At 44.0% G+C, this 25,042-nt stretch overlaps 1 protein-coding gene across 5 annotated transcripts; it reads left to right on the forward strand.

Moving 5' to 3' along the window:
- The first annotated feature begins 6,174 nt into the window (after positions 1 to 6,174).
- Positions 6,175 to 24,585, forward strand: LOC311149846 (aerolysin-like protein). 5 transcript variants are annotated; one of them, XM_084187084.1, is made up of 6 exons: positions 6,178 to 6,345; positions 7,815 to 7,845; positions 14,595 to 14,640; positions 14,812 to 14,947; positions 21,893 to 22,404; positions 22,778 to 24,585. In XM_084187084.1, the coding sequence occupies exons 5-6, from the start codon at positions 21,922 to 21,924 to the stop codon at positions 23,225 to 23,227; spliced, it is 933 nt and encodes a 310-aa protein (XP_084043210.1). In that variant the 5' UTR covers positions 6,178 to 6,345; positions 7,815 to 7,845; positions 14,595 to 14,640; positions 14,812 to 14,947; positions 21,893 to 21,921; the 3' UTR covers positions 23,228 to 24,585. The 5 variants fall into 5 exon arrangements, with proteins under 5 accessions (XP_084043213.1, XP_084043209.1, XP_084043210.1 ...); XM_084187087.1 differs by lacking the exon at positions 14,812 to 14,947 and having other exon boundaries at positions 6,175 to 6,341; XM_084187086.1 differs by lacking the exon at positions 14,812 to 14,947.
- The last annotated feature ends 457 nt before the right edge of the window (positions 24,586 to 25,042 follow it).

Genomic DNA, 25,042 nt, shown 5'->3' on the forward strand with positions numbered 1-25,042 from the left:
GTGCCCCACTACAGTAAACACTACAGTAAACACGACAGTAAACACTACATGCCCCACTACAGTAAACACTACAGTAAACACTACATGCCAAACTACAGTAAACCCTACAGTAAACACTACAGTAAACACTACGTGCCCTGCTACAGTAAACACTATGTGCCCCACTACTATAAACACTACAGTAAACACTACGTGCACAACTACAGTAAACACTACAGTAAACACTACATGCCCCACTACAGTAAACACTACATGCCCCACTAAAGTAAACACTACAGTAAACACTACATGCCCCACTACAGTAATCACTACATGCCCCACTACAGTAAACACTACAGTAAACACAACATGCCCCACTGCAGTAAACACTACAGAAAACACTACGTGCCCCACTACAGTAAACACCACAGTAAACACCACAGTAAACACTACATGCCCCACTACAGTAAACACTACGCGCCCTACTACAGTAAACACTATGTGCCCCACTAAAAGTAAACACTACAGTAAACACTACAGTAAGCACTACGTGCCCTACTACAGTAAACACTATGTGCCCCACTACAGTAAACACTATGTGCCCCACTACAGTAAACACTATGTGCCCCACTAAAAGTAAACACTACAGTAAACACTTCGCGCCCTACTACAGTAAACACTATGTGCCCCACTAAAAGTAAACACTACAGTAAACACTACGTGCCCCACTACAGTAAACACTACGCGCCCTACTACAGTAAACACTATGTGCCCCACTAAATGTAAACACTACAGTAAACACTACGTGCCCTACTACATGTAAACACTATGTGCCCCACTACAGTAAACACTATGTGCCCCACTACAGTAAAAACTATGTGCCCCACTACAGTAAACACTATGTGCCCCACTAAAAGTAAACACTACAGTAAACACTACGTGCCCTACTACAGTAAACACTACAGTATACACTACAGTAAACACCACAGTAAACAATACATGCCCCACTACAGTAAACACCACAGTAAACACTACGTGCCCCACTACAGTAAACACTACGTGCCCTACCACAGTAAACACCACAGTAAACACTACAGTAAACACTACATGCCCCACTACAGTAAACACCACAGTAAACACTAAACACTACAGTAAACACTACAGTAAACACTACGTGCCCTACTACAGTAAACACTACAGTAAACACTACGTGCCAGACTACAGTAAACACTACGTGCACCACTACAGTAAACACCACAGTAAACACCACAGTAAACACTACGTGCCACACTACAGTAAACACTCCAGTAAACACTACGTGCCACACTACAGTAAACACTACAGTAAACACTACATGCCACACTACAGTAAACACTACAGTAAACACCACAGTAAACACCACAGTAAACACTACGTGCCACACTACAGTAAACACTACAGTAAACACTACATGCCACACTACAGTAAACACTACAGTAAACACCACAGTAAACACCACAGTAAACACTACGTGCCACACTACAGTAAACACTCCAGTAAACACTACGTGCCACACTACAGTAAACACTACAGTAAACACTAGATGCCACACTACAGTAAACACTACGTTCCCCTGAAAGTGTGTTTGCCTCCTCCACACACAAATGTTCAATATATATATATATATTTTTTACCATTACTATCGAATGTAACAAGGTACTGTTGTCCTGCAACAAGAAAAACATGTTCATCCACTTGTCTTAGTTGGAAGGTAAGTAACTCCCCCTTCCTCTTCATCTCTGTGACCTTTACTTGAATTTCACCCACCATCTTTTCTGTTGCCAGGGATGAGTTCAGTTTGACAGAATGGTGTGCAACGTTTAATTCAAAGGAAACAGTACTGAACGACCAGTTGAAGAACAGTGTGATCACGGTGACCCAGAGAGCGATTGTGTATGTGTATGGTGTGTGCGATTTGTGTTTCAATGTCACAACCATATACAGTTCCTTTTTCCACAATCTGTTACGTTACATCCTTATTCTAAAATTGACAAAATAAAAAAATGTCCACATCAATCTACACACAATACCTCATAATGACAAAGCAAAATCAAGTTTTTAGAAATTAGCGCAAATGTATTAGAAATAGACAAACAGAAATACCTTATTTACATAAGTATTCAGACCCTTTGCTATGAGACTCGAAATTGAGCTCAGGTGCATCCTGTTCCATTGATCATCCTTGAGATGTTTCTACAACTTGATTGGAGTCCACCTGTGGTAAATTCAATTGATTGGACATGATTTGGAAAGGCACACACCTGTCTATATAAGGTCCCACAGTTGACAGCACATATCAGAGCAAAAACCAAGCCATGAGGTCAAAGGAATTGTCCGTAGAGCTCAGAGACAGGATTGTATCGAGGCAAAGATCTGGGAAAGGGTACCAAAAAATGTCTGCAGCATTGAAGGTCCCCAAGAACACAGTGGCCTCCATCATTCTTAAATGGAACACATTGGTCTCCTGCCCCACCTGTATGTCCAGTCTATGAAGCAGAGTTAAGTCTTTAGGGACTTCTCTGATCAGTTTACACGCAGACGCCACACTCCTTCTTATAAGTCTGCCACACCCATTCGATATTCGGAATGTGTTAGCCATACGCAACTGCTTGGCATCCGACCGCAAGGGCGCTACAGAGGGTAGTGCGTATGGCCCAGTACATCACTGAGTTGCCCGCCATCCAGGACCTCTATACCAGACGGTGTCAAAGGAAGGCCCAAAAAATTGTCAAAGACTCCAGCCACCCAAGTCATAGACTGTTCTCTCTGCTACCACACGGCAAGCGGTACCAGAGAGCCAAGACTGGGACCAATATGCTCCTGAACAGCTTCTACCCCCAAGCCATAAGACTGCTGAATAGTTAATCAAATGGCTAGACAGACTATTTGCATTGACCCCCTTATTTTATTTATATTTATTCTTATTTTTTGCACTGACTCTCTTGCACAGGCTCGATGTTCACTCAGTGGACTCTAACCACACACACACACACACACACGCACGCACACGCACACGCACGTTCCTTCACACTCTTCACATATGCTGCTGGTACTCACTTTACCCCTACCTACATGTACATATTAGGTCAATTACCTCGACTAACCCGTACCCCTGCACATTGATTCGGTTATTGTGTTACTATTTTTCCATTAGATTATTTAGCACATTTGTCTTACTTACTTTTTAAAAACTGAACTGCATTGTTGGTTAAGCACTCACGAGTAAGCATTTTACAGTAAGGTCGTCAACTGTATTGTATTTTATTTGAACATCAAGAGAACATCCTGTCACGACGTCTTTAGAGTTAAGCAGGGTGGACACTACACGACTTTCAAAATCCTAACATCGCTGAGCCTCTCACATTAAACGACCGTCTTTCCTGTAGTTTGTTTCATGTTGCCAGCGTAGTGGTGAGCACACTAAACGATGTGGCACAGACGGTGGTCACACACTACAACATTCTTCAATGTGGTTAGATTTAACATAGCTACGAGCTGTGGCTCAAAGCAGACTCATAAACGTTCAGTCAGACATTCACGCTTGCCATACAGAGTTGAAATATCTAGCCAACATTTTGAATTGAATAACATTTCTTGTGAACTTCAGACCTGTAACGACTTGACACCTTGACTCTGGTTTAAGGAAAGTACAAACGCATACTAGTAGTAGTCATCCCTCCTTCTCGAGTCTACACATTCTGGGTGACGCGAAACAACGTCATCATCTCACTGACTTCTTCTCTGGCGAGCTCTCAGTGTTGCCAACTTAGCGACTTTGTCGCTATATTTAGCGAGTATTCAGACCCCACTAGCGACACATTTTCAAAAAATCGACTAGCGACAAATCTAGTGTTAGAAATTGCGTAATTCAAATCTGGTATTGGAATAAGAATCAAGAGATCTTCAATCCAAGCTAAATTTATTATATGCAAAATGTATGTATGATAAGTATGTTGGTTCGTATACGGGCTCACTGAAATACCTCGCAGGGCAGACAGAGAACTAAATCCATTGTTACATGTTCTTCCTCAAATACTCTGACAGAGAGAGAGTTCCCACCTCTCTGCTGGCCAATCAGAGTAGATGCTGAGCGTGGTTTAGACAAACTCAGCCTATCCGTTGACGCACCCCTGTTGCCAGGCATAAGTCCTTATCATAACAACCTGTCTTGGTGAGAAGAGCCAGCTCCCCTAGACACCATTCCTACGTCCAAGGATGGTTCACAGATCACAAAGAACCAGTATAGTCTAGTATTTGGAGACACAAATTATTAACTTATCTCCTAAAACAGCTCTTCACATCAATCACAGCTTGCCAGGTGACACAACCTACATTAGCCCAGTCAAGAATAGAATGAAGAATGCATTCTTTCTAAGTTAGTCATCCCATCATTTATGAGAATAATAAATCTCCCACAGCAGACAGAGAACTAATCCATTGTTACAGGTTCTTCTTCAAATACTCTGACAGTTTTTAGTTACCGCTCTCTGCGAACATTTCCCTAAACGCTTCCGCAAAAGGTTACATCCATGAATTAACTTTCCTTCTGGACTGTTTCGGCAACCTTAGATAATTATTGGATATTGACTGTAATTCATTGGATCAGCTGGTAGAGCACGGCGCTTGTAACGCCAAGGTAGTGGGTTCGATCCCCGGGACCACCCATACACAAAAATGTATGCACGCATGACTATAAGTCGCTTTGGATAAAAGCGTCTGCTAAATGGCATATTATTATTATTATATATTAAACGCTTCCGCAAAAGGTTACATCCATGTAGCCTCGGTAAAAGGTGGAAGGAAAGGATGACTGAAGCTGCGTTCCTTAATGCCTTTCACAATTTGAATAATCCTTTCCTCGCTGCTGCTCAGAATCTTCCGGGTCAACTAGCAAGGAAGGAAGGTTCCTTCAGTTCACGAGACTATTCAAACACAGCCAGAGTGTTCACAGGAAATAAGAGAAAGGAAGGTCTCCATGTCAGCCATTTTCTTAACTTGTCATAAAAGTTTTGAAAGATTGTAAATTAATTGCTTTAGTGTGATAGGATATGTGGAGTTAGGCTTTAATCTTATGGGATGTTTTGATGTACAAAACCACACTCTTAGAAAAAAGGATTCCAAAAGTGTTCTTCGTCTGTCCCCATAGGAGAAACCTTTATGGTTCCAAGTAGAACCCTTTTGGATTTCACATTGTTGGGTTCTATTTTTCTCATAATTGGATCTGTATGTGATGAATAGCTTGGAAGGAATGCATTAATGAACTGTACTGATATAAATTGTTTCACATAACAGGCTGTTGTTATTCATGTAAGGAACGTTAGGGGTAGGACAGATAAGACTTGTATTTCTTACAGATACGAACACTCTCTCTTTGTAGTCTGTGAAACTGTCCTTGAACATGGAGTACAGTGGAATGGTGTCTTTTGGGTGCTGACTCCGCAGGTTATTATCATAGCAACTATGCCTGGCAACAAATGGAGTGCCGAGGAGTTGGGACCAACCCCTGCGCCAACGGATTGGCTGAATGGAGTCTGGACCACACTCAGTCCTTTGCTCTGGTTGGCCAACAGAAGAGGTGGAGGCTTTCTGTCAGAGTATTTGAGAAAGAATCTGTAAACAATAATTCTAGTTCTCTGTCTGCCCTGCGTGGTTTTTCAGTGAGCCCGTATACGAACCTTCATACTTATCATACATACATTTTGCATATAATAAATTAAGCTTGGATTGAAGATCTCTTGATTCTTATTCCAATACCAGATTTGAATTACGCAATTTCTAACAATATAGAACCCTCTGTGTAGACGTTTCTTCATGGAACTGGTTCTTCAAAGGGTTATCCTATGGGGAAAGCCAAAGAACCATTTTAGGTTCTAGATAGCACCTTTTTTTCCCTAAGAGTGGTGAAATGTGTTGTTGCATATTAGTGAGCATGTTTGTGAAGTGACTGGAAACCCCAGATATGCTCTCTGGCTCAACAGCAAGAAGAGGAAGTGGTGACTAAGAGTGGTTGAAACAAGTCATGATCAGCACAATACAATGTCTTTATCAGGGTGTAACGGTCTGTTTCAATTTAATTGCAAACTACTTATGACATATCATTGTATGGGCGTGGGGGTTGTTTTGCTGCTTTATAAGAGAGTGCTGCTCCACTCCAGAGACACGCATTCCGCTGTTGCGTCTTTGGTGTTAAACAAATTAACTTCACTCTGAGTCTTGACTCTTTGCTGGTAAACAAGTTTATTGCATATCGAAATCAGACCTATCAGTTTACTTCAATCAAGATCCTCTATAGTCATCTTTAACACTGAGGCCTGCACAGAATTGTATGTAAGTACAAGATGTTCCTAAACTAATCTTGCTATATGAGGAAATATTTGAGAGCTACATTTTTATTTTGACCAAGTAATGAAGAAAACATTTCAGGGAACAAATGCTATATTCTGAAACAGTTGCTTAAAATCAGTTATAAAGTCTAGCTGAACAAGCATGGTATGGGTTTGTTGTCCCACACAATGAAATTGGGGAGGGGACTACGGAGCGGGCTCAGTCCGTCTGTTCGTACGTTAGTCACACACAATATCTCAGACAGGACGTTTTTGACAAAACTTGCTGAATGATTCATCTTGCCGTAGAGAGCCGGCATTTACTAAATTACACTGATTGGCCTAAGGTGGGAGCTATGGTAATTAACTGCAATTGGTTAGTCACACGCAACATCTCAATTGGCCCAAGGCGGGGTGCTGCATCATTCGTGGGGGACGACATGTTTACTGTTGCCTTGTTTTCACATGGTTGACTTTGGCCTCCTATTGTTCGGTTTGAATGCAAAAGTATTACGTCAGTATGATGTTTAATGTGAGTAGACTGTTGAGTCTAGTACTTTACATCAAGCTGTGTCTTCATCTTGATTACAAATCTAGTGTTGGGTACTGAAATGTCAGGTTCCAAATTCTTGAACTGCAGCAAAGGTGAACTGAGACAGGAAGTTCTTCATGCCAGCCATTTTGTTCCGTTAAAGCTGCAGTACGTAAGTCTGTAGAAAGCTGACTTTGCTAGCAATCGTGCAAAAAAGTTAGCTGGAAAGTTGGCGATTGTCAACATAGGTGACTGGTGCTATCTTGGCAAAAAAAACATGTATCTGGCTCCAACTTCTGTTCGTTTGAGTTGAGTCCCTCGCCAGCTGAGAAGGAGGCGAGGGACTCAACTCTCTCACGTCATAATATATTAATGCATACCTGTGAATACTGCAGCCTGTCTTAAATAATATTGTTCTATATTATGATATATTAATACATACTTGTGAATACTGCAGTCTTTGTGATGAGTACCGAGGATACGAAGACGCAGGAATCAACAATGTAAAGGTTTACTTAACACTGAGCAAGAGAACAACAAAGAGCACGTACACGACATGACACTAACAATCACACACAACACAACACTGAACAGTCCTGGGCTATATAGGGGTGGTGATGAGATGATGAGACGCAGGTGCGCTGGAGGTGATTAGGGTGCGTTGGGTTTCCATTCCGGTGTTGCCGAGATTGTGCGCTCAGACCGGTGGCTCAGTAGACCGGCGAATCAGAGCGCTGGAAGGAAGCAATGGGAGGAGACGTGACAGTCTTAAAGAATATTGTCCTATATTATAATATATTAATACATAACTGTGAATACTGCAGCTTGTCTTAAAGAATAATGTTCTATATTATAATTTATTAATGCATACCTGTGTATACTGCAGCCTGTCTTAAAGAATATTGTTATATATTAATTCAATTCAATCTTTATTCTTTCAGATATTTCAAAGCAACACCTTTGTTTGGAGAAGTGAGTTTCAGCACCATAAACACCTCATATTCTGACATGGTATCTATAACTTTCATACTCATCATTATAGGGCAGATTATCATATTCTGACATGGTATCTATAACTTTCATACACATCATTATAGGGCAGATTATCATATTCTGATGTGGCATCTGTAACATTCATACTCATCATTTTAGGGCAGATTATCATATTCTGATGTGGCATCTTTAACATTTGTACTCATCATTATTCATGATTATTCGTCATTGTAGCAACATCAGAGTACATTTTAGAAGTGCATAGAGACGTGCTCACTTACACAACAATATGTTTATAGACATCATTACACATAAGTCACCATGTTGATCAGGAAGAAGCAGCAGGAGTTACAGTGGGGATGTGCTGGGAGTAGGAGAGAGACTCCACGGTGACTCTGAGGTTCCTAGCTGAGTGGGTGTGATAGATTCCCGATGAATAGAGATCAGAGGAGGGTGGAGGATGAGGAGGAGTTTAAGGAGCAATTTATGAATGTGTCATTTCTTAGTGACCTGAGGATTGTGGTGCGATTTCGTCACCCTAGACCAGAGCTACCGTCCTATAGGTTTTCGCTCCAATCCCAATCTAGTCCACCTAATTATAATAATGAACTGCTTGATAAGCTGAATCAGGTTATTTACAACTGGGGTTGGTGTGAAAACCTACAGGAGTGTAGCTCTCCAGGAACAGGGTTGGAGTGGAAACCTACAGGAGTGTAGCTCTCCAGGAACAGGGTTGGAGTGGAAACCTACAGGAGTGTAGCTCTCCAGGAACAGGGTTGGAGTGGAAACCTACAGGAGTGTAGCTCTCCAGGAACAGGGTTGGAGTGGAAACCTACAGGAGTGTAGCTCTCCAGGAACAGGGTTGGAGTGGAAACCTACAGGAGTGTAGCTCTCCAGGAACAGGGTTGGAGTGGAAACCTACAGGAGTGTAGCTCTCCAGGAACAGGGTTGGAGTGGAAACCTACAGGAGTGTAGCTCTCCAGGAACAGGGTTGGAGTGGAAACCTACAGGAGTGTAGCTCTCCAGGAACAGGGTAGGAGTGGAAACCTACAGGAGTGTAGCTCTCCAGGAACAGGGTTGGAGTGGAAACCTACAGGAGTGTAGCTCTCCAGGAACAGGGTTGGAGTGGAAACCTACAGGAGTGTAGCTCTCCAGGAACAGGGTTGGAGAGCCCTACCCTTGACTGATGTGTTGCTCGACCTCTAGTTCTTACCATGATAAAATACACTGCTCAAAAAAATTAAGGGAACACTTAAACAACACATCCTAGATCTGAATGAATTAAATAATCTTATTAAATACTTTTTTCTTTACATAGTTGAATGTGCTGACAACACAATCACACAAAAATTATCAATGGAAATCAAATGTATCAACCCATGGAGGTCTGGATTTGGAGTCACCCTCAAAATTAAAGTGGAAAACCACACTACAGACTGATCCAACTTTGATGTAATGTCCTTAAAACAAGTCAAAATGATGCTTAGTAGTGTGTGTGGCCTCCACGTGCCTGTATTACCTCCCTACAACGCCTGGGCATGCTCCTGATGAGGTGGCGGATGGTCTCCTTAGGGATCTCCTCCCAGACCTGGACTAAAGCATCCGCCAACTCCTGGACAGTCAGTGGTGCAACGTGGCGTTGGTGGATGGAGCGAGACATGATGTCCCAGATGTGCTCAATTGGATTCAGGTCTGGGGAACGGGCAGGCCAGTCCATAGCATCAATGCCTTCCTCTTGCAGGAACTGCTGACACACTCCAGCCACATGAGGTCTAGAATTGTGTTGATAAAACAAGTTTACTGGAGAACGGAGACCAAGTAGAGACTTTCGGACAAGGTGGATGATTGTATAATATAAGGCAGTTTATTCAGAGGTAAAGATATCTGAAAATAGCGTGCACGGACGCGTTCGTCAACCTCGTAGTGAGATATCTGAGAGCGCGCCCCTAAACATTGTGTGCTGACATTTTATACAATAAAATAAAGTAGGTTGATTCTAGTAGTTCTGATCTCCCCATTGGTCCTGATGAGTTGGTCGAGGTCATCTCCATTTCATTGGCTCTGAGTCGGGTTCTCTGTCTCCAGCCTAAGAGAAGGGGTTGTTTGTGTGTGTGTGCTTAACAATGATGATGTGTGTGTATGTGTGTGTATGTGTGTGTAAGTGTATGTGTGTGTATGTGTGTGTGTAAGTGTATGTGTGTGTATGTGTGTGTGTATGTGTGTGTGTGTGTATGTGTATGTGTGTGTGTGTGTGTGTGTATGTGTGTGTGTGTGTATGTGTGTGTGCTTAACAATGATGATGTGTGTGTGTGTGTGGGGGGGTGTGGGTATGTCCTCAGGGCAATAACTCGTGAGTTTGGGAGGACTTGAGAGACCTATGGCGTGGGTGTTCCCCATGGCCACCTGCTGATAAGGCCAACAAGCTAGAAGTCTTTGTGCATTGTATTAAGTCCCAAGGCCCCAACACAAGATGGGTTATGCACAAGATTTTAGTCAGACCAAGCTTTAACATAATATATTTACCACGACAAATCCCTCTCTTCACGTCTCCCCAGAGACGTGACCAAGTAACAGTAGAGAAGGAAAACTTAAGACGTGACACAAGCTAACAGTGTAATTGGCAAAATAGGGAAAACTTTATCAGAAGATAAAGTTTTAATTCCCCCTCTTCACGTCTCACAAGAGACGTGACATAAAGCTTAAATGCTGCAATTTGGCAAAATAGGGAAAACTTTATCAGAAGATAAAGTTTTACATTCCCCCTCTTCACGTCTCACAAGAGACGTGACAAAAAGCTTAAATGCTATTCATCATCCAGATATCCTTGGTCAGCATCGTCAATAGCAAGCAAAGGAAACATCTGACCGTTATCTGCAGGATGTGGATCAATAGCGGTGGTTATAATCCTGGTTGTCAGCGTCCGTATGCATGGAATGCAACAGCATCCACAAAGCACTAGAATTGCAGCAAAAACAGAGATGGATACAAGTATAGAAGAAACAAGCGTTTTATATTTACCAAACGCATCCATCCAAGAGTCCCACATTGAAGTATCCACCCCTGAGTGGCTCTTCATTTTGCCCTTAAGAGTTCGTAACCCTTCCAGGGCGACAGTCAAGCTGCCATCTGTGGCTGTATTGTTGGGAATAAAGGTACAACATTGTTCACCAAACATAGCACATACTCCTCCTTTTTCAGCCAGGAGCATGTCGACAGCAATACGATTTTGGAAAGCCATGAGAGAGGTCGCAGCCAACTGGCCATGCACCGCCTCAAAACCTTGTTGTGTCCAATTGCCTAATTTTTGAACATTAAAATGGACATAATTGATTCTGTCAACATTTTTATTAATTGTGCACCACCAGCAAAATGAAGATTCAAAACCTGCGGCTACTTGGTCAATCAATTTATACTCATCTGGTACCCCCCTAGGGACCCCAATTGCATCAATGTAGGTTGGGTCCCCATGAGTAGGGCCCACAGCGCGCCTGGTCCTGGTAGGAATTAAGTCAGACACATGGGTCACCAGCTCCTGAACACCTGTTGGATGCACAGAAATTGGTAGCAAAAGAGAGACTAGTGCACAGGTGCCTGTGGCATTTCCAGGCAGTCCATCAAACAGATGAACGCCTCCACACCACCACCAGACATCAGCCCTGGAAACAGGTTTAAACTCAGCATTAGACGTATAGATAAACCGACACCATCCAACAGGTACCATACCCAACAATGGTAGACCTTTCGTGAGATTAACACAGGTAAAGTTAGCTCTAGCCACCTGATAGGAAAAAATTGGTTTCTTAGTTGCTTTAGTAACCAAGGGATGAACTACGTCCCATAGTGTACAATTGGCGGAAGGGTTGTCATATTTCATGACAGACAGGAAGCATTCTGGCGTAATGGCGGCAGGGATAATGCGAAGCAATGGCCGTGCCCCCATACAAACCACACAACTCTGATGAGTCACCTTTGCCGCTTCCTCAGTCAACAAGAGCCAGTTGTTAGAAAGGCCAGAGACACCTGTAGCGGTCAGGATTGCATCATCCAAAGTAGGTGGAGTGGTAAGTAAAATAATAGAATTATTCTTATTACCATTTTCATTAATAGCATGTGCTTTTGTGTTATTAATATGACAAATTCGAACCTTCCAATAGACTGGTGCAGTGGTACAGCTTACATAAGGAGCAAGTCTAAAGTCCTGGCAGCCTAATGCAATACCAGGATAGATAGTAAATTTGAGTCCTTTAGAGTTTTTTGTCAAAGTCAAGAGTTTCCTCCATTGTTTTCCTAATGTAGTAGAGGTGCAACTGGACCAGTCATAATTAGTCTCACATACCAAGTTTGTCCAAGTCCAATCGCTATGGGTGACCCCCACTGTCATATACCAGTCCCAGTCACGGTAGTAGGTAAGTTCTCTGAAGTCTACCCACGGCACTGTCGCAGTAGTGGTAACATTAAAGGGTATACATAATGTGGTGCTTCTATACAATTGTCTGGGCCTACAGGAAAGGGTGTTAGAGACAACTTGTCGTTTATTTACGTGGTGGCTGTGGCTTACATTCTGATCTGGGCTCAATGTGTCGGAGTGCAGGTTGGTCGGACGTATGGTTGTGGCATTGAATGTGTCGTTAGGTTTACTAGTGGGTGTAATGGGTGTCTGTGTCATGTGCTGTACTGACCAGAGTATGATTCCTAGAGTAACCCCAATAGTTACAATCAGCAAAACAAGGAGTGGAGCAGAGCACCCCAGTCTCTCCCATGGTGGTCTGTCCCTCCTCTGTCTTTCCCCTCCAGTATCTGAAGATGGGAGTCTCCTCCACATATTCAGATAGTGTTGGTGTCAAGAATTTGATCCGAATTTAATGTGATTAAATCACTTCTGACTTCAGTCAGGGTTCTGGAAGGAGTTGGTGCTGGTGTACAATGTGTCAAGTGGTGCCAAGGTGCGCCTGATTTACCTTTGACCTGGACTGAGTGTGAAGTAACCTCCTTCACTTCGTACGGTCCAGTCCACCTGGGATCTTGCCACTTTCTCTTGTGAACCTTGATCCTTACCCAGTCGCCAACTTTTACCTTCAGCAGCGCCGGATCTCCCGTCAGCTCCCCCTCTTGGACCTTGTGAATCTGTTTGGAGAGAGCTGCAGAGAGTTCCGTTAGTTTTCTCACATATTCAGACATTACAATTTGTTGTACATCAAGGGCGGGCATATGACCTCCCTCCCTTGGTGGACCAGGCATGACTCTACCAGTCATAATCTCATGTGGAGAGAGATGGGTGCCTGCTCCTGGAGAGGCTCTCATGGCCATCAACGCCAGGGGCAGAGCTTCAACCCACGTCAACTTTGAACCTGCACATACCTTGGCTATCTTAGCCTTCAAAGTTTGATTGGCGCGTTCCACGAGGCCCTGAGATTGCGGCCGGTACACAGACCCAAACTTGTGCACAATGCCGAACCTCTCCTCCACCTGTCTCAGGTGTTGGTTACTGAAATGGGACCCGTTGTCGGATCGAATTTGTCTTGGAACCCCATACCTTGGTATGAGTTCAGTCTGCAGCCACTTAATAACTGACCTAGCATCCTCACGTGCTGTTGGTATTGCCTCAACCCATTTGGAGAATCGATCTACCATTACCAATAAGTACCTTTTCCCATTAGTTACATTATCAGCCCCCATGTCAGTGTAATCTATGCTAATGTCCTGAAAACATGCATTAGGTACTGGGTATGAACCCATGGGTGTTTGGAAAGGTTTCTTTGGGTTGTGGCTGCCACAAATGCTGCACTCATCACAAAACAAGTCTGTCATGTCCTTAATGTGTGGGTGCCACCAAATATGGGAAACCTTCTGTAAAGTTTTGAGTTTCCCTTCATGGGTGGGCCCATGAGCCTCCCGTATCAGCTCGGGGCAGAGATTAGCTGGGGCCACCAACCTGCCGTCATGGCATCTCCAAAGTTCATCAGGTCCTTTGGTGGCTCCCATCTGTCCCCATACCGAGTGCTCATACGGGCCCGCTGTGAATTGTAGTTCCTTTATGTGTTGGTCTGTGAGTTCTGTTCTAGCTGGTTGAGTCTGCAGCACCATCTGTCTTGGAGTGTAGCCCCCAGCTTTCTTGGCTGCTTTGTCAGCTGCATCATTTCCCTCGCTGACTTTGTTCTTGAGTTGCTGATGTCCTTTGCACTTCATGATGGCCACCTGCTCAGGTAGTGAGACTGCTTTTATCAGTCTCTCCATTTGTGCCTTGTGTTTGATCGGAAGGTTTCCTGTTGTGGTGAAGTTACGTCTGACCCATTGTGGTCCATCTGTATGGACTGCTCCATGAGCATATGCTGAGTCAGTGTAGATGTTCACAGTCTTTCCTTCAGCCTTTTCCAGGGCTTGAGTCAAACCAATGATCTCAGCTAGTTGGGCTGAGGCAGGTTGTGGGATGATGTCTGATTCCAGGGTCACGTGTGACCCGTCTGGAAGCTGCTGTACCACTGCATATGCTGCTATGTTCCCTTCTTCTCCTCTATAGCAGCATCCATCGGTGTACAACCATAGATCAGGATTGGTAAGGGGTTCGTTTCCCAAGTCTGGTCTCAGTTTCAGTTCCTGTGCCGCCCTCTCTTCGCAGGAGTGTGCCAACCCTTCTTCTGCATTGAGTGCGTCTGCCATGTTTTTGTCGGTGTTGACAAAAGTAATGTGTGATTGGGTGCATTTATTCTGGATTTTGTTCTTTCTTTCAGCGCTGAACGTGAATTCCTTGCTCATCAGATATGCTGCAACCCCATGGTGCGTATGGATTTCCAATTTGTGGCACATTACCAGGTGGGCGGTTTTTTCAATAGCTTTTGCCACTGCAGCCACGTACCTGGAACATGTTGTCTGACCTGCTTCAATATGGTCCAACTTAGAGGAATGATACATCAGTACTCTTCTCTCCCCCTCTTGTTTCTGAAAAAGGATGGAAGAAGTGAACCCCTCCTTTTCAGAAACATCAAGATGAAATTTGTTTTTGTAGTCGGGTGCTGTCAGAGCTGCTGCCACCGAGAGATCGGTTTTTAGGAGAGCAAATGCTGTTGATGCTTCAGGTGTCCAGGTAAGTGAGGAGTGTAAGTTTCTTGGTCCTGCTTCCTGGAGTTTGGGTGGGTTCCCACTGGAGTTTGGATGCTCTTCTGATCATAGGCCCAAGGCTCCTTGCTTCAAAACCGTTTCCAACTGCCAGTGTAACATGGGGAGCAGATTCTTCACCCAGTAGGTACCAGTATTTCAAATGGGAAGGTAGGATAACCGGAGCAGCCACTCCTTCCTGTCCACACACTATGGTACAACATCTGATTGTTGGTGTCAGGTGCATCATGTTTTCATCCCAGTCATCGGTATATGGGTTGACATCATTATCAGTCACATTAAGTGTACAGTGGATTTCAGCTTGAGGAGTCTTGTATGGGTGAAATGTGTAAATGAGTTGTCTCAGCTGGTTGAACTTGAATTGAACCTCAGGGGTTCCTTGGCCGGATTCGATGCACTTCAACCAGTATATTTCTTGGGTCAGGGAGAGCACTGGGGTTGGGATGATGGGTAGCATCAGCACACTAACTGGATGAACTGGTGTGGAGGTAATAGGATCAATGGAAACCTCCACACCCTTTTCGGTAAGGTAGATTGAACATTTCAGTTTGCACAATAGGTCCCTTCCCAATAGGTTGATTGGACAGTTGGGACAATATAGGAATTGATGCTTCAAATTGGAAGGGCCCCATTGGAAGAACAATGGTATGGTCTTGTTTTGTGCTTCGGGTGTTCCTGATACCCCCACCACCTGTATTGATTCCGAAGAGAGTGGTTGACGAGATCTTATGGCAGAGTACGTACATCCTGTATCTACCAAAAATTGGTGGGTAACTCCCTCCACTTCACACATGACAGTTGGTTCAGTATGAAGTGGAAAATGCTGACCCCCATTCCCGTTCTGTGGTGGTGGGCAGCTTCAGGGCCAGGGAGGATATTCGTCTGACATGCCCTGGAAGGTAGGAGCTGGCTGCTGGTTAGGCTGTTGGTTTGGGTCTTGTTGTGGGTGGTTATATGCTGGTAGGGCAGCATGTGGCTGGTACATCGGTCTTGGGCCTCCTCTTGATCTGAAGGCATAACCTCTACCCCTGTTTGCCAGCCAGTGTTGCTGTTGCGGACTAGGTGGTAATGGACACCATCTGACAGAGTGGCCATATTGATGACAATTGTAACAGGCCCCCCTATTACCTTGTGGCCTTGGCTGTCCCCATTGAGTCTGGTATGGTGCCACCGGTGGCTGATATGGTGGAGTTGGTGCTTGATAGTATGGCTGAGGCACCATTGCGATCGTTGGGAGTGTTGTTGGAGGCGGCTGTTGTGTTTGTATCATTTGTGAGACAGTTTTTTCAATTATTTGAGAAATGTCAGGTTGGTCTTCAGCCACCATCTGTTTCTTTGGCTTATCTCCCTTCTGTGCCTCTTTCAGTTGTAGCTTGAGCAGCTGCACCTGCAGGGATTGGACATGTGTTTCCGCCCCTCCCTTGTCTTTATTGTATTGAGTGATGTGATGATGGACATGGGAGTTAAACTGCGCCCTAGGGAGTGCCATTAATCCCACAGTTCCCCTTAGTTTGGTTCGAACGTCACTTGGGGTCCCGCTCACCACCATCTCTTTCCACATGCTGCACGTGGTGTCGGAGTGATCATATGGTTCGTCATGGACTGTTCTCCAAGTGGTTTTGGCCCTGTCCAGGTAGGCAGCTGGCTGTTCCCCAGGGCCGATGGTAAAAGAGGTCAGTGTTGCATGGTTTCGTTCTGTAGGATATGCCCTCCTCAGAACTTCCCACAACACAGTTCTATAGACTTCCGGTGGCGTCACACCTCCGCTCTTTTCCAGACCTGCCTCTCTTGTCAGTACCGTCATGGTGGTGTGATCTGTGGCCCTGGCCAAGAGTGCCTTCATGTCTGCCAGAGCAAGCCTAAACCCAGATGTAAGGGTTTGAAGTTGCAACAGCCAAGCAGACGCTCCACCATGGAGGCTGGGCATCTGATCCATCAGGGCGGTCAGGTCAGTCATCTTCCAGGGTTGGTATTCTTCATGTTGTTGGTCTGCTGTTGGTCTAAGTGGCATTTGGGAGTTCAATCCCCTTTCTCTAAGTCTGGCAGATTTTCTGATGGGTTCATGCAAGTCAACAACTTCCCCCACCATCACCCCTTTCAAGGCCCAGGTCTTCCCCTTCTCTGCTTCTTCTATTATGGTTGTGTTATGTGACGCCTGTCCCTGACACGCATCCCACTCAGCCTCATAGGTTTTTTCTTCCTTCCTTTGTTCTCCTTCATCATCCTCACTTGGTGGGTTCCCGATTGAGACCCCCCGTGAGCTTCTTAATGAGCCAGACCCTATCGACCCCCAAAGCTCATTGTCCCCTGCACCCCCTTCTGTCATGGATTGGGTACTTCCCCTTTCTCTTTCGACAAACCATTCTGAGAGTCTGGGTTTAGGCTGATTGGGTGCAGCTGCTTGTCTTAGGCCAGATGCTCCCCCTTTCCTGTATAGATCTGATGGTTGGTTTGGAGTCATCATTACCAGGGACTCTGGGTTGGAACCCCCTCTTGTGGGACTGGGTCTGGGTTGGGTTCCGCTGGCCGGGTGTGGCTCCTCTCGTCCTTGTGGCTCGCTGTTGGCTCGGACTTCCAGACAGTGAAGTACTCCTTGCCCTACGCTTAGTGCCATGTTCCCCTCTAGGTGTCCTCCTTGCACCACGAACACAGGCGCTTGTACCACTGCAGGACTTAGGAATGGGTTATAAGGGTTAGTTGGAGGAGTGTGTGTGTATGCGGGTGGTGTGCTCTTCGCTTCCTGTGGCAGGGTCGGATACAGTGGTGCTGAGGGCGCTGGTATGTCACTCATGGACTGTGTCCCCACTATTGGTGTTGTCTCAGTTGTGGGTTCAATCACCACACCCATCATGTCTGGTTTCTTGTATGGGTGTGCTCGTCGTATTTCCTCAATTGCCCACGTACCTATCCTTAGCTCAGCCTCTGCTCTCTCTCTGTGTTTAGTCCCTTCCTTCTTGAATAAGTGAGACTTATTCCTTACCAATTCACTTTCCGTTCCTTCCCTCACTGCCTCCCCTAGCTCTTTCTCCATAGAGGTGAGTTGCCCTTTAGACGGGGCACCCCCGCTAAAGTAACCTGCATGTGTCCATTTGAGTTTCACTCCCTCCCACACTTTTTTCACTGTCTTATACTGTTCTTTCCCTCCCGCTCTATCCTGTATTTTTTGATCTAGATATTCATTAAACTTGAGTTTTGGGACGGTAGTGGTTGCCATGGTTATACAGTTTTTTTTTTTTTTTTTGACTATCTTGGTGCACTTAGCCCGTCACTGGCCGAAACCAGCAATGTATTCTTGGCGCTGACTCAGACTTATCTCTGATGTCCCACCCTCGTACATAAAGAATGTTCAATGCTTTATTATTAGGAATTATTTTGCAAAAGGTACTATTGTTTTTCAGTTATTCGAGTTATTGTATATCTTCCCAAAAGGTATCAGAATCGCCCTTTTGGAACAATACATTTAACAAACTCGAGCGCTCCCAAAATAATTATCAATTCAATTTTAGGAATTATTTAGCAAAAGTTATTATTGTTTTTCAATTATTCGAATCATTATATATTTTCCCAAAAGGTATCAGAATCGCCCTTTTGGAGGAATACATTAACAAACCCAAGCGCTCCTAAAATAATTATCAATCTAATTTTGGGAATTATTTTGCAAAAGTTATTATTGTTTTTCAGGTATTCGAGTTATTATATACTTTCCCAAAAGGTATCAGAATCGCCCTTTTGGAAGAATATATTAGCAAACTCGAGCGCTCCTAAAATAATTACCAATTTAATTTTGGGAATTATTTTGCAAAAGTTATTATTGTTTTTCAGTTATTCGAGTTATTATATATTTTCCCAAAAGGTATCAGAATCGCCCTTTTGGAAGAATATATTAGCAAACTCGAGCGCTCCTAAAATAATTACCAATCCAATTTTAGGAACTAAGGAAATACCAACTTCCACAAGAGGGAAAAAGTTCAAGTCAGCTTTTAGCGCAGCGGCTACATAACAAGCAAAATAGGACTCCGTGGTCCTCTTGAAAGTTATCAACTAGTTAGTCTCATGAAACGGCCAATCTTACACAACATTCAGGTTATCATTTCAACAATTACATTTTCATTACATATCAGCATCAACACACGAATTCAGTTTAAGTTCCTCACAGTACATATAGTTGAGTGCCACGTCAACCAAATTGCCCGACTATCTGAACTTGTATTTTTTTTTATTATTTTTTCGATTCTCCTCAAGGAGACTCCCAGTCGTTTAAACCATTCAACTGGCGTCTAGTCGGGAGAACCTTTTCTGGACTTGGATTCTCACGGAATTAACTCAACCCGACTATCTGAATCTTTTTATCAAGTCACCAGATCCTTCTCTTGTGGATCAAATAAAAGAGTCCATCGCTTGTGGACCAAAACCTCTGTAATAGGCTCCTCACTAGAAAGCCACATTTCAACAGGAAAAAAAAACACTGTAACTAGACTTCTTCTCTTAGAGTCACATTTCAACAGTAAAAACCTAAGATTTCAGATATCAACAGCAAAAAATAAAAGGGTTCATTTCTAGTGAACCAAACCTCTGTAAATAGACTCCTCACTAGAGAATCACAATTCAACAGGAAATAAAAGTCGGTCCATCTCTTGTGAACCCCTGTAACTAGACTGCTCTCTAGACAGTCACATTTCAACAGGAAAAAGACTAAAAAATTCAGATATCTTTACATATGTGCCTTTGAGTCATAATAGATATGTTATAAATGTCACAGTAATCCATACTCACGCCCAGTACTACTGATCGAAATTTGGGTTTATCCTACAATACAATATGCAGATTTTGTTTTAACAGGTTCTGCTTACCTTTGTATTGACGGCCGTCTAGATCAGTTTCCTGAGGCGAGCTGGATTCCCGGCTGCTCCTGCGGACAGGTCACCCGTCCTTTCAGATCCGTCTCTTACTTGTCTCCTGTCTCTATCAACTTGTATGGACCGAATTCAGAGTTAGAAAACCATCCTCTGCTACCAAGTTTGTTGATAAAACAAGTTTACTGGAGAACGGAGACCAAGTAGAGACTTTCGGACAAGGTGGATGATTGTATAATATAAGGCAGTTTATTCAGAGGTAAAGATATCTGAAAATAGCGTGCACGGACGCGTTCGTCAACCTCGTAGTGAGATATCTGAGAGCGCGCCCCTAAACATTGTGTGCTGACATTTTATACAATAAAATAAAGTAGGTTGATTCTAGTAGTTCTGATCTCCCCATTGGTCCTGATGAGTTGGTCGAGGTCATCTCCATTTCATTGGCTCTGAGTCGGGTTCTCTGTCTCCAGCCTAAGAGAAGGGGTTGTTTGTGTGTGTGTGCTTAACAATGATGATGTGTGTGTATGTGTGTGTATGTGTGTGTAAGTGTATGTGTGTGTATGTGTGTGTGTAAGTGTATGTGTGTGTATGTGTGTGTGTATGTGTGTGTGTGTGTATGTGTATGTGTGTGTGTGTGTGTGTGTATGTGTGTGTGTGTGTATGTGTGTGTGCTTAACAATGATGATGTGTGTGTGTGTGGGGGGGTGTGGGTATGTCCTCAGGGCAATAACTCGTGAGTTTGGGAGGACTTGAGAGACCTATGGCGTGGGTGTTCCCCATGGCCACCTGCTGATAAGGCCAACAAGCTAGAAGTCTTTGTGCATTGTATTAAGTCCCAAGGCCCCAACACAAGATGGGTTATGCACAAGATTTTAGTCAGACCAAGCTTTAACATAATATATTTACCACGACAATTGTCTTGCATTAGGAGGAACCCAGGGCCAACCGCACCAGCATATGGTCTCACAAGGGGTCTGAGGATCTCATCTCGGTACCTAATGGCAGTCAGGCTACCTCTGGCAAGCACATGGAGGGCTGTGCAGCCCCCCAAAGAAATGCCACCCCACACCATGACTGACCCACCGCCAAACCGGTCATGCTGGAGGATGTTGCAGGCAGCAGAACGTTCTCCACGGCGTCTCCAGACTCTGTCACGTCTGTCACGTGCTCAGTGTGAACCTGCTTTCATCTGTGAAGAGCACAGGGCGCCAGTGGCGAATTTGCCAATCTTGGTGTTCTCTGGCAAATGCCAAACGTCCTGCACGGTGTTGGGCTGTAAGCACAACCCCCACCTGTGGACGTCGGGCCCTCATACCACCCTCATGGAGTCTGTTTCTGACCATTTGAGCAGACACATGCACATTTGTGGCCTGCTGGAGGTCATTTTGCAGGGCTCTGGCAGTGCTCCTCCTGCTCCTCCTTGCACAAAGGCGGAGGTAGCGGTCCTGCTGCTGGGTTGTTGCCCTCCTACGGCCTCCTCCACGTCTCCTGATGTACTGGCCTGTCTCCTGGTAGCGCCTCCATGCTCTGGACACTATGCTGACAGACACAGCATACCTTCTTGCCACAGCTCGCATTGATGTGCCATCCTGGATGAGCTGCACTACCTGAGCCACTTGTGTGGGTTGTAGACTCCGTCTCATGCTACCACTAGAGTGAAAGCACCGCCAGCATTCAAAAGTGACCAAAACATCAACCAGGAAGCATAGGAACTGAGAAGTGGTCTGTGGTCACCACCTGCAGAACCACTTCTTTATTGGGGGTGTCTTGCTAATTGCCTATAATTTCCACCTGTTGTCTATTCCATTTGCACAACAGCATGTGACATTTATTGTCAATCAGTGTTGCTTCCTAAGTGGACAGTTTGATTTCACAGAAGTGTGATTGACTTGGAGTTACATTGTGTTGTTTAAGTGTATTTTGAGCAGTGTATATCCCTTGGTTATCGATTTCTCCTTTAATCTTGTTCCTTGATTTTCTTTTGGTTCTTTGAATGTCTGAATCAGTTCTCCTTTGAGTTGGAGTCTGCATACATTTATCTGTGCAAATTTCTATTTGAGGTTACGGGACGCACGCACACACACTCCACATGGCAACCGGACTGTACATTATCGGTGGTGGAGGAGGCGCACCATTTGAATTCCACGGCATGAACAACGGTGCCACCCTCAAGAAGATCGGAGTGGCGGTGGAAGGCTGGCAGATCAAAGCGGTGCGGGCAGAGCTGACCGACGGGCGCGTGGCAACCTTTGGAAATGCGCACACTTTCAATGAGTTTGAGTTCGACCTCGGCGAGCACATCACCAATCTGTCACTGTGGGGTAACGGCGCTGGCACACGTCTGGGTGCCATAGCGTTCACGACGAGTAAGAACCGGCAGTTCTTTGAAAAAATGACTAGCTGGTCCCTGAAGACTGAGTACACCATAGATGTGGGGTCCGGAATCTGCCTGGGGCTGGAGGGGAGTTCTGGCTCGGATATCGACTGCATGGGCTTCCTCTTCATCAACCCCATCAAGTCGTCCATGCTGACCGACATGGAGTATCCCACCCTGTCCTTCCTCAAACCCCAGGTGAGCTCTGCTATAGACGTGTGTAGATGGCTAAGGAAAACTCTACCGATGCTCAAACTTTAAGGGGGCTGTCCACTTTAAAACATGTAATCCAATACGGGGGTCGACATTCTTTGGTGCATCAGGCATCTCATTTCTAGGACAGTTATGTATTTTGTTTAAAATAGCCTCAACACCCAAATGTTTTTTTATACCATATGCATTTTTTTAAATCAGGCCAAGACGGCACACACACACATATTAGTTATTATTAATGGCCTTCTAAAAATCAATTGATCAGTTCCTCACTGATGATTAGTTCTTAAATTGTCTTTGTCTTGTTTGAACAATTTCTATCTGTGTGTGTGTGTGTGTGTGTGTGTGTTGATTTTAGGTGACCCCAGAATATGTGAGGTCCGTGTCTCACCAAAATGACACGTCCTTGGTTCAAGAAGAGTCCATTACATACAGCAAGACCCTGACTAAGACTTCCTCCTGGTCGGTCAGCAACAAGATAGAGACCACCTTGAACGTGTCGGTCAAAGCGGGGATCCCGGATCTGGTCGAGGTGTCATCAGGGTTCAGCTTGACCGTGGGAGTGGAGCATTCCACCAGTCTGCAGAAGACAGAGACCATAACAGAAGCGGATACCATCCAACTGAAGGTCCCGCCATGGAAGACCTTGGATGTTGTCGTCACAGTGGGGAGAGCAAATATCGACCTCGACTACAGGGCCACAGTGAAAGTCACCTGCATGAATGGCAGCCAGCTGGTCTTCCCATCCAACGGCACCTACAATGGTGTGACTTACACTTCAGCGAAGGTATCCATAAAGGAGAGATGAGTCAAGTGTATGACATCATGATTAATAAGCACAGTGATAGAATGTGACACCATTGCTGATTCTTTGTGTGCTCTTTCTGTTATTATGATCATCTTTGAGTGATTCTGATTGAACCCAGTTGACTCAGCTCTTTCTGTTATTATGATCATCTTTGAGTGATTCTGATTGAACCCAGTTGACTCAGCTCTTTCTGTTATTATGATCATCTTTGAGGGATTCTGATTGAACCCAGTTGACTCAGCTCTTTCTGTTATTATGATCATCTTTGAGTGATTCTGATTGAACCCAGTTGACTCAGCTCTTTCTGTTATTATGATAATATTTGAGTGATTCTGATTGAACCCAGTTGACTCAGCACTTTCTTTCTTTCTCAGCAGAGGGTATAACAATGGGTGGGTCATTCCTACAATCCGGTGCCTTTTGTGTCCCATGACCCATGACAATGTAAATGTTAACACATATTTTGTATGAATTATTGAACCAAATTCATTACAAAAAAATGTATTACATGGTTAGTCCCCCATTTACCATAAGAAACAATGTTATGTAACTATAACTTCATTTCATGAATAATAAACCATTTGTCTTGTGTGTCAGTAAGCTTTCGCCATGTCCCCAGTTAAAGTTTATTGAACTTCCATTGGATATACTTTAATAAAATGCACAAATCTTCAAATATTTTAATTATCATTACATTGAGTTGTTCTCTTTCTAACAAATTGTTTATCATGATTAATGTATTATTTAATGTATGAATCATCCAATGTGTTTGTTAGCACACAAACACATTAATACACATTCATGCTAAACACATCACAACTGCTGCTAACATACTGTTATTGTGATTGCTAAATACTGCACAATTTAAACAATCCCCACTTCCCCAAAAGACGTGCAAATATTGGACTATAAATTGTGGAGTCTATCAGCAGCATCTCAGCTGCATATCAGTTACAATTTAACAGCATATTTGTTGTAATTCTAGTAACTATCTGTAGATATGCTTTGGGACTATCCAAATAAAGGGAAACACAAGTTGAGCTTAGTTGACATCTACAGACTATCTACTTCACATTCAACTATGTATCAACTGATGAGCACGTTCAGTGCATTTACAGTACTAACACTAGTAACCCTCTGTAGATCTGCATTGGGACTATCTAAATGAAGTGAAAGACTGGTTAAATTAATATGCAATAATCACTCAACACATCCAAATGTGCAACTGTTGGGATGACTGAAATTACCTTTTGACAGTGGAGCACCTGGGGGAATATACTGAACCAAAATATAAACGCTACATGTAAAGTGTTGGTCCCATGTTTCATGAGCTGAAATAAAAGATCCCAGAAATGTTCCATATGCACAAAAAGCTTATTTCTCTAAAATGTTGTGCACAAATTTGTTTACGTCGCTGTTAATGAGCATTTCTCCTTTTCCAAGATAATCCATCCACCTGACAGGTGTGGCATATCAAGAAGCTGATTAAACAGCGTGATCATTACACAGGTGCACCTTGTGCTGGGGACAATAAAAGGCCACTAAAATGTGCAGTTTTGACACACAACAAAATACCACAGATGTCTCAAGTTTTGAAGGAGAGTGCAATTGGCATGCTGACTGCAGGAATGTCCACCAGAGCAATTGCCAGAGAATTGAATGTTCATTTCTTTACTATAAGCCGTCTCCAACGTGGTTTTAGAGAATTTGGCAGTTCCTCCAACCGGCCTCACAACCGCAGACCGCATGTATGGCTTCGTATGGGTGAGTGGTTTGCTGATGTTAACATTGTAAACAGAGTGCCCCATGGTGGTG

Source organism: Coregonus lavaretus (assembly GCF_964263955.1).
Source record: "Coregonus lavaretus genome assembly, chromosome: 22".
NCBI lineage: Eukaryota > Metazoa > Chordata > Actinopteri > Salmoniformes > Salmonidae > Coregonus > Coregonus lavaretus.

Coding starts and splice junctions, on each gene's coding strand:
- LOC311149846 (XM_084187087.1), top strand. Junction 22,405..22,777: donor TGTCCTTCCTCAAACCCCAG/GTGAGCTCTGCT, acceptor TGTTGATTTTAG/GTGACCCCAGAATATGTGAG.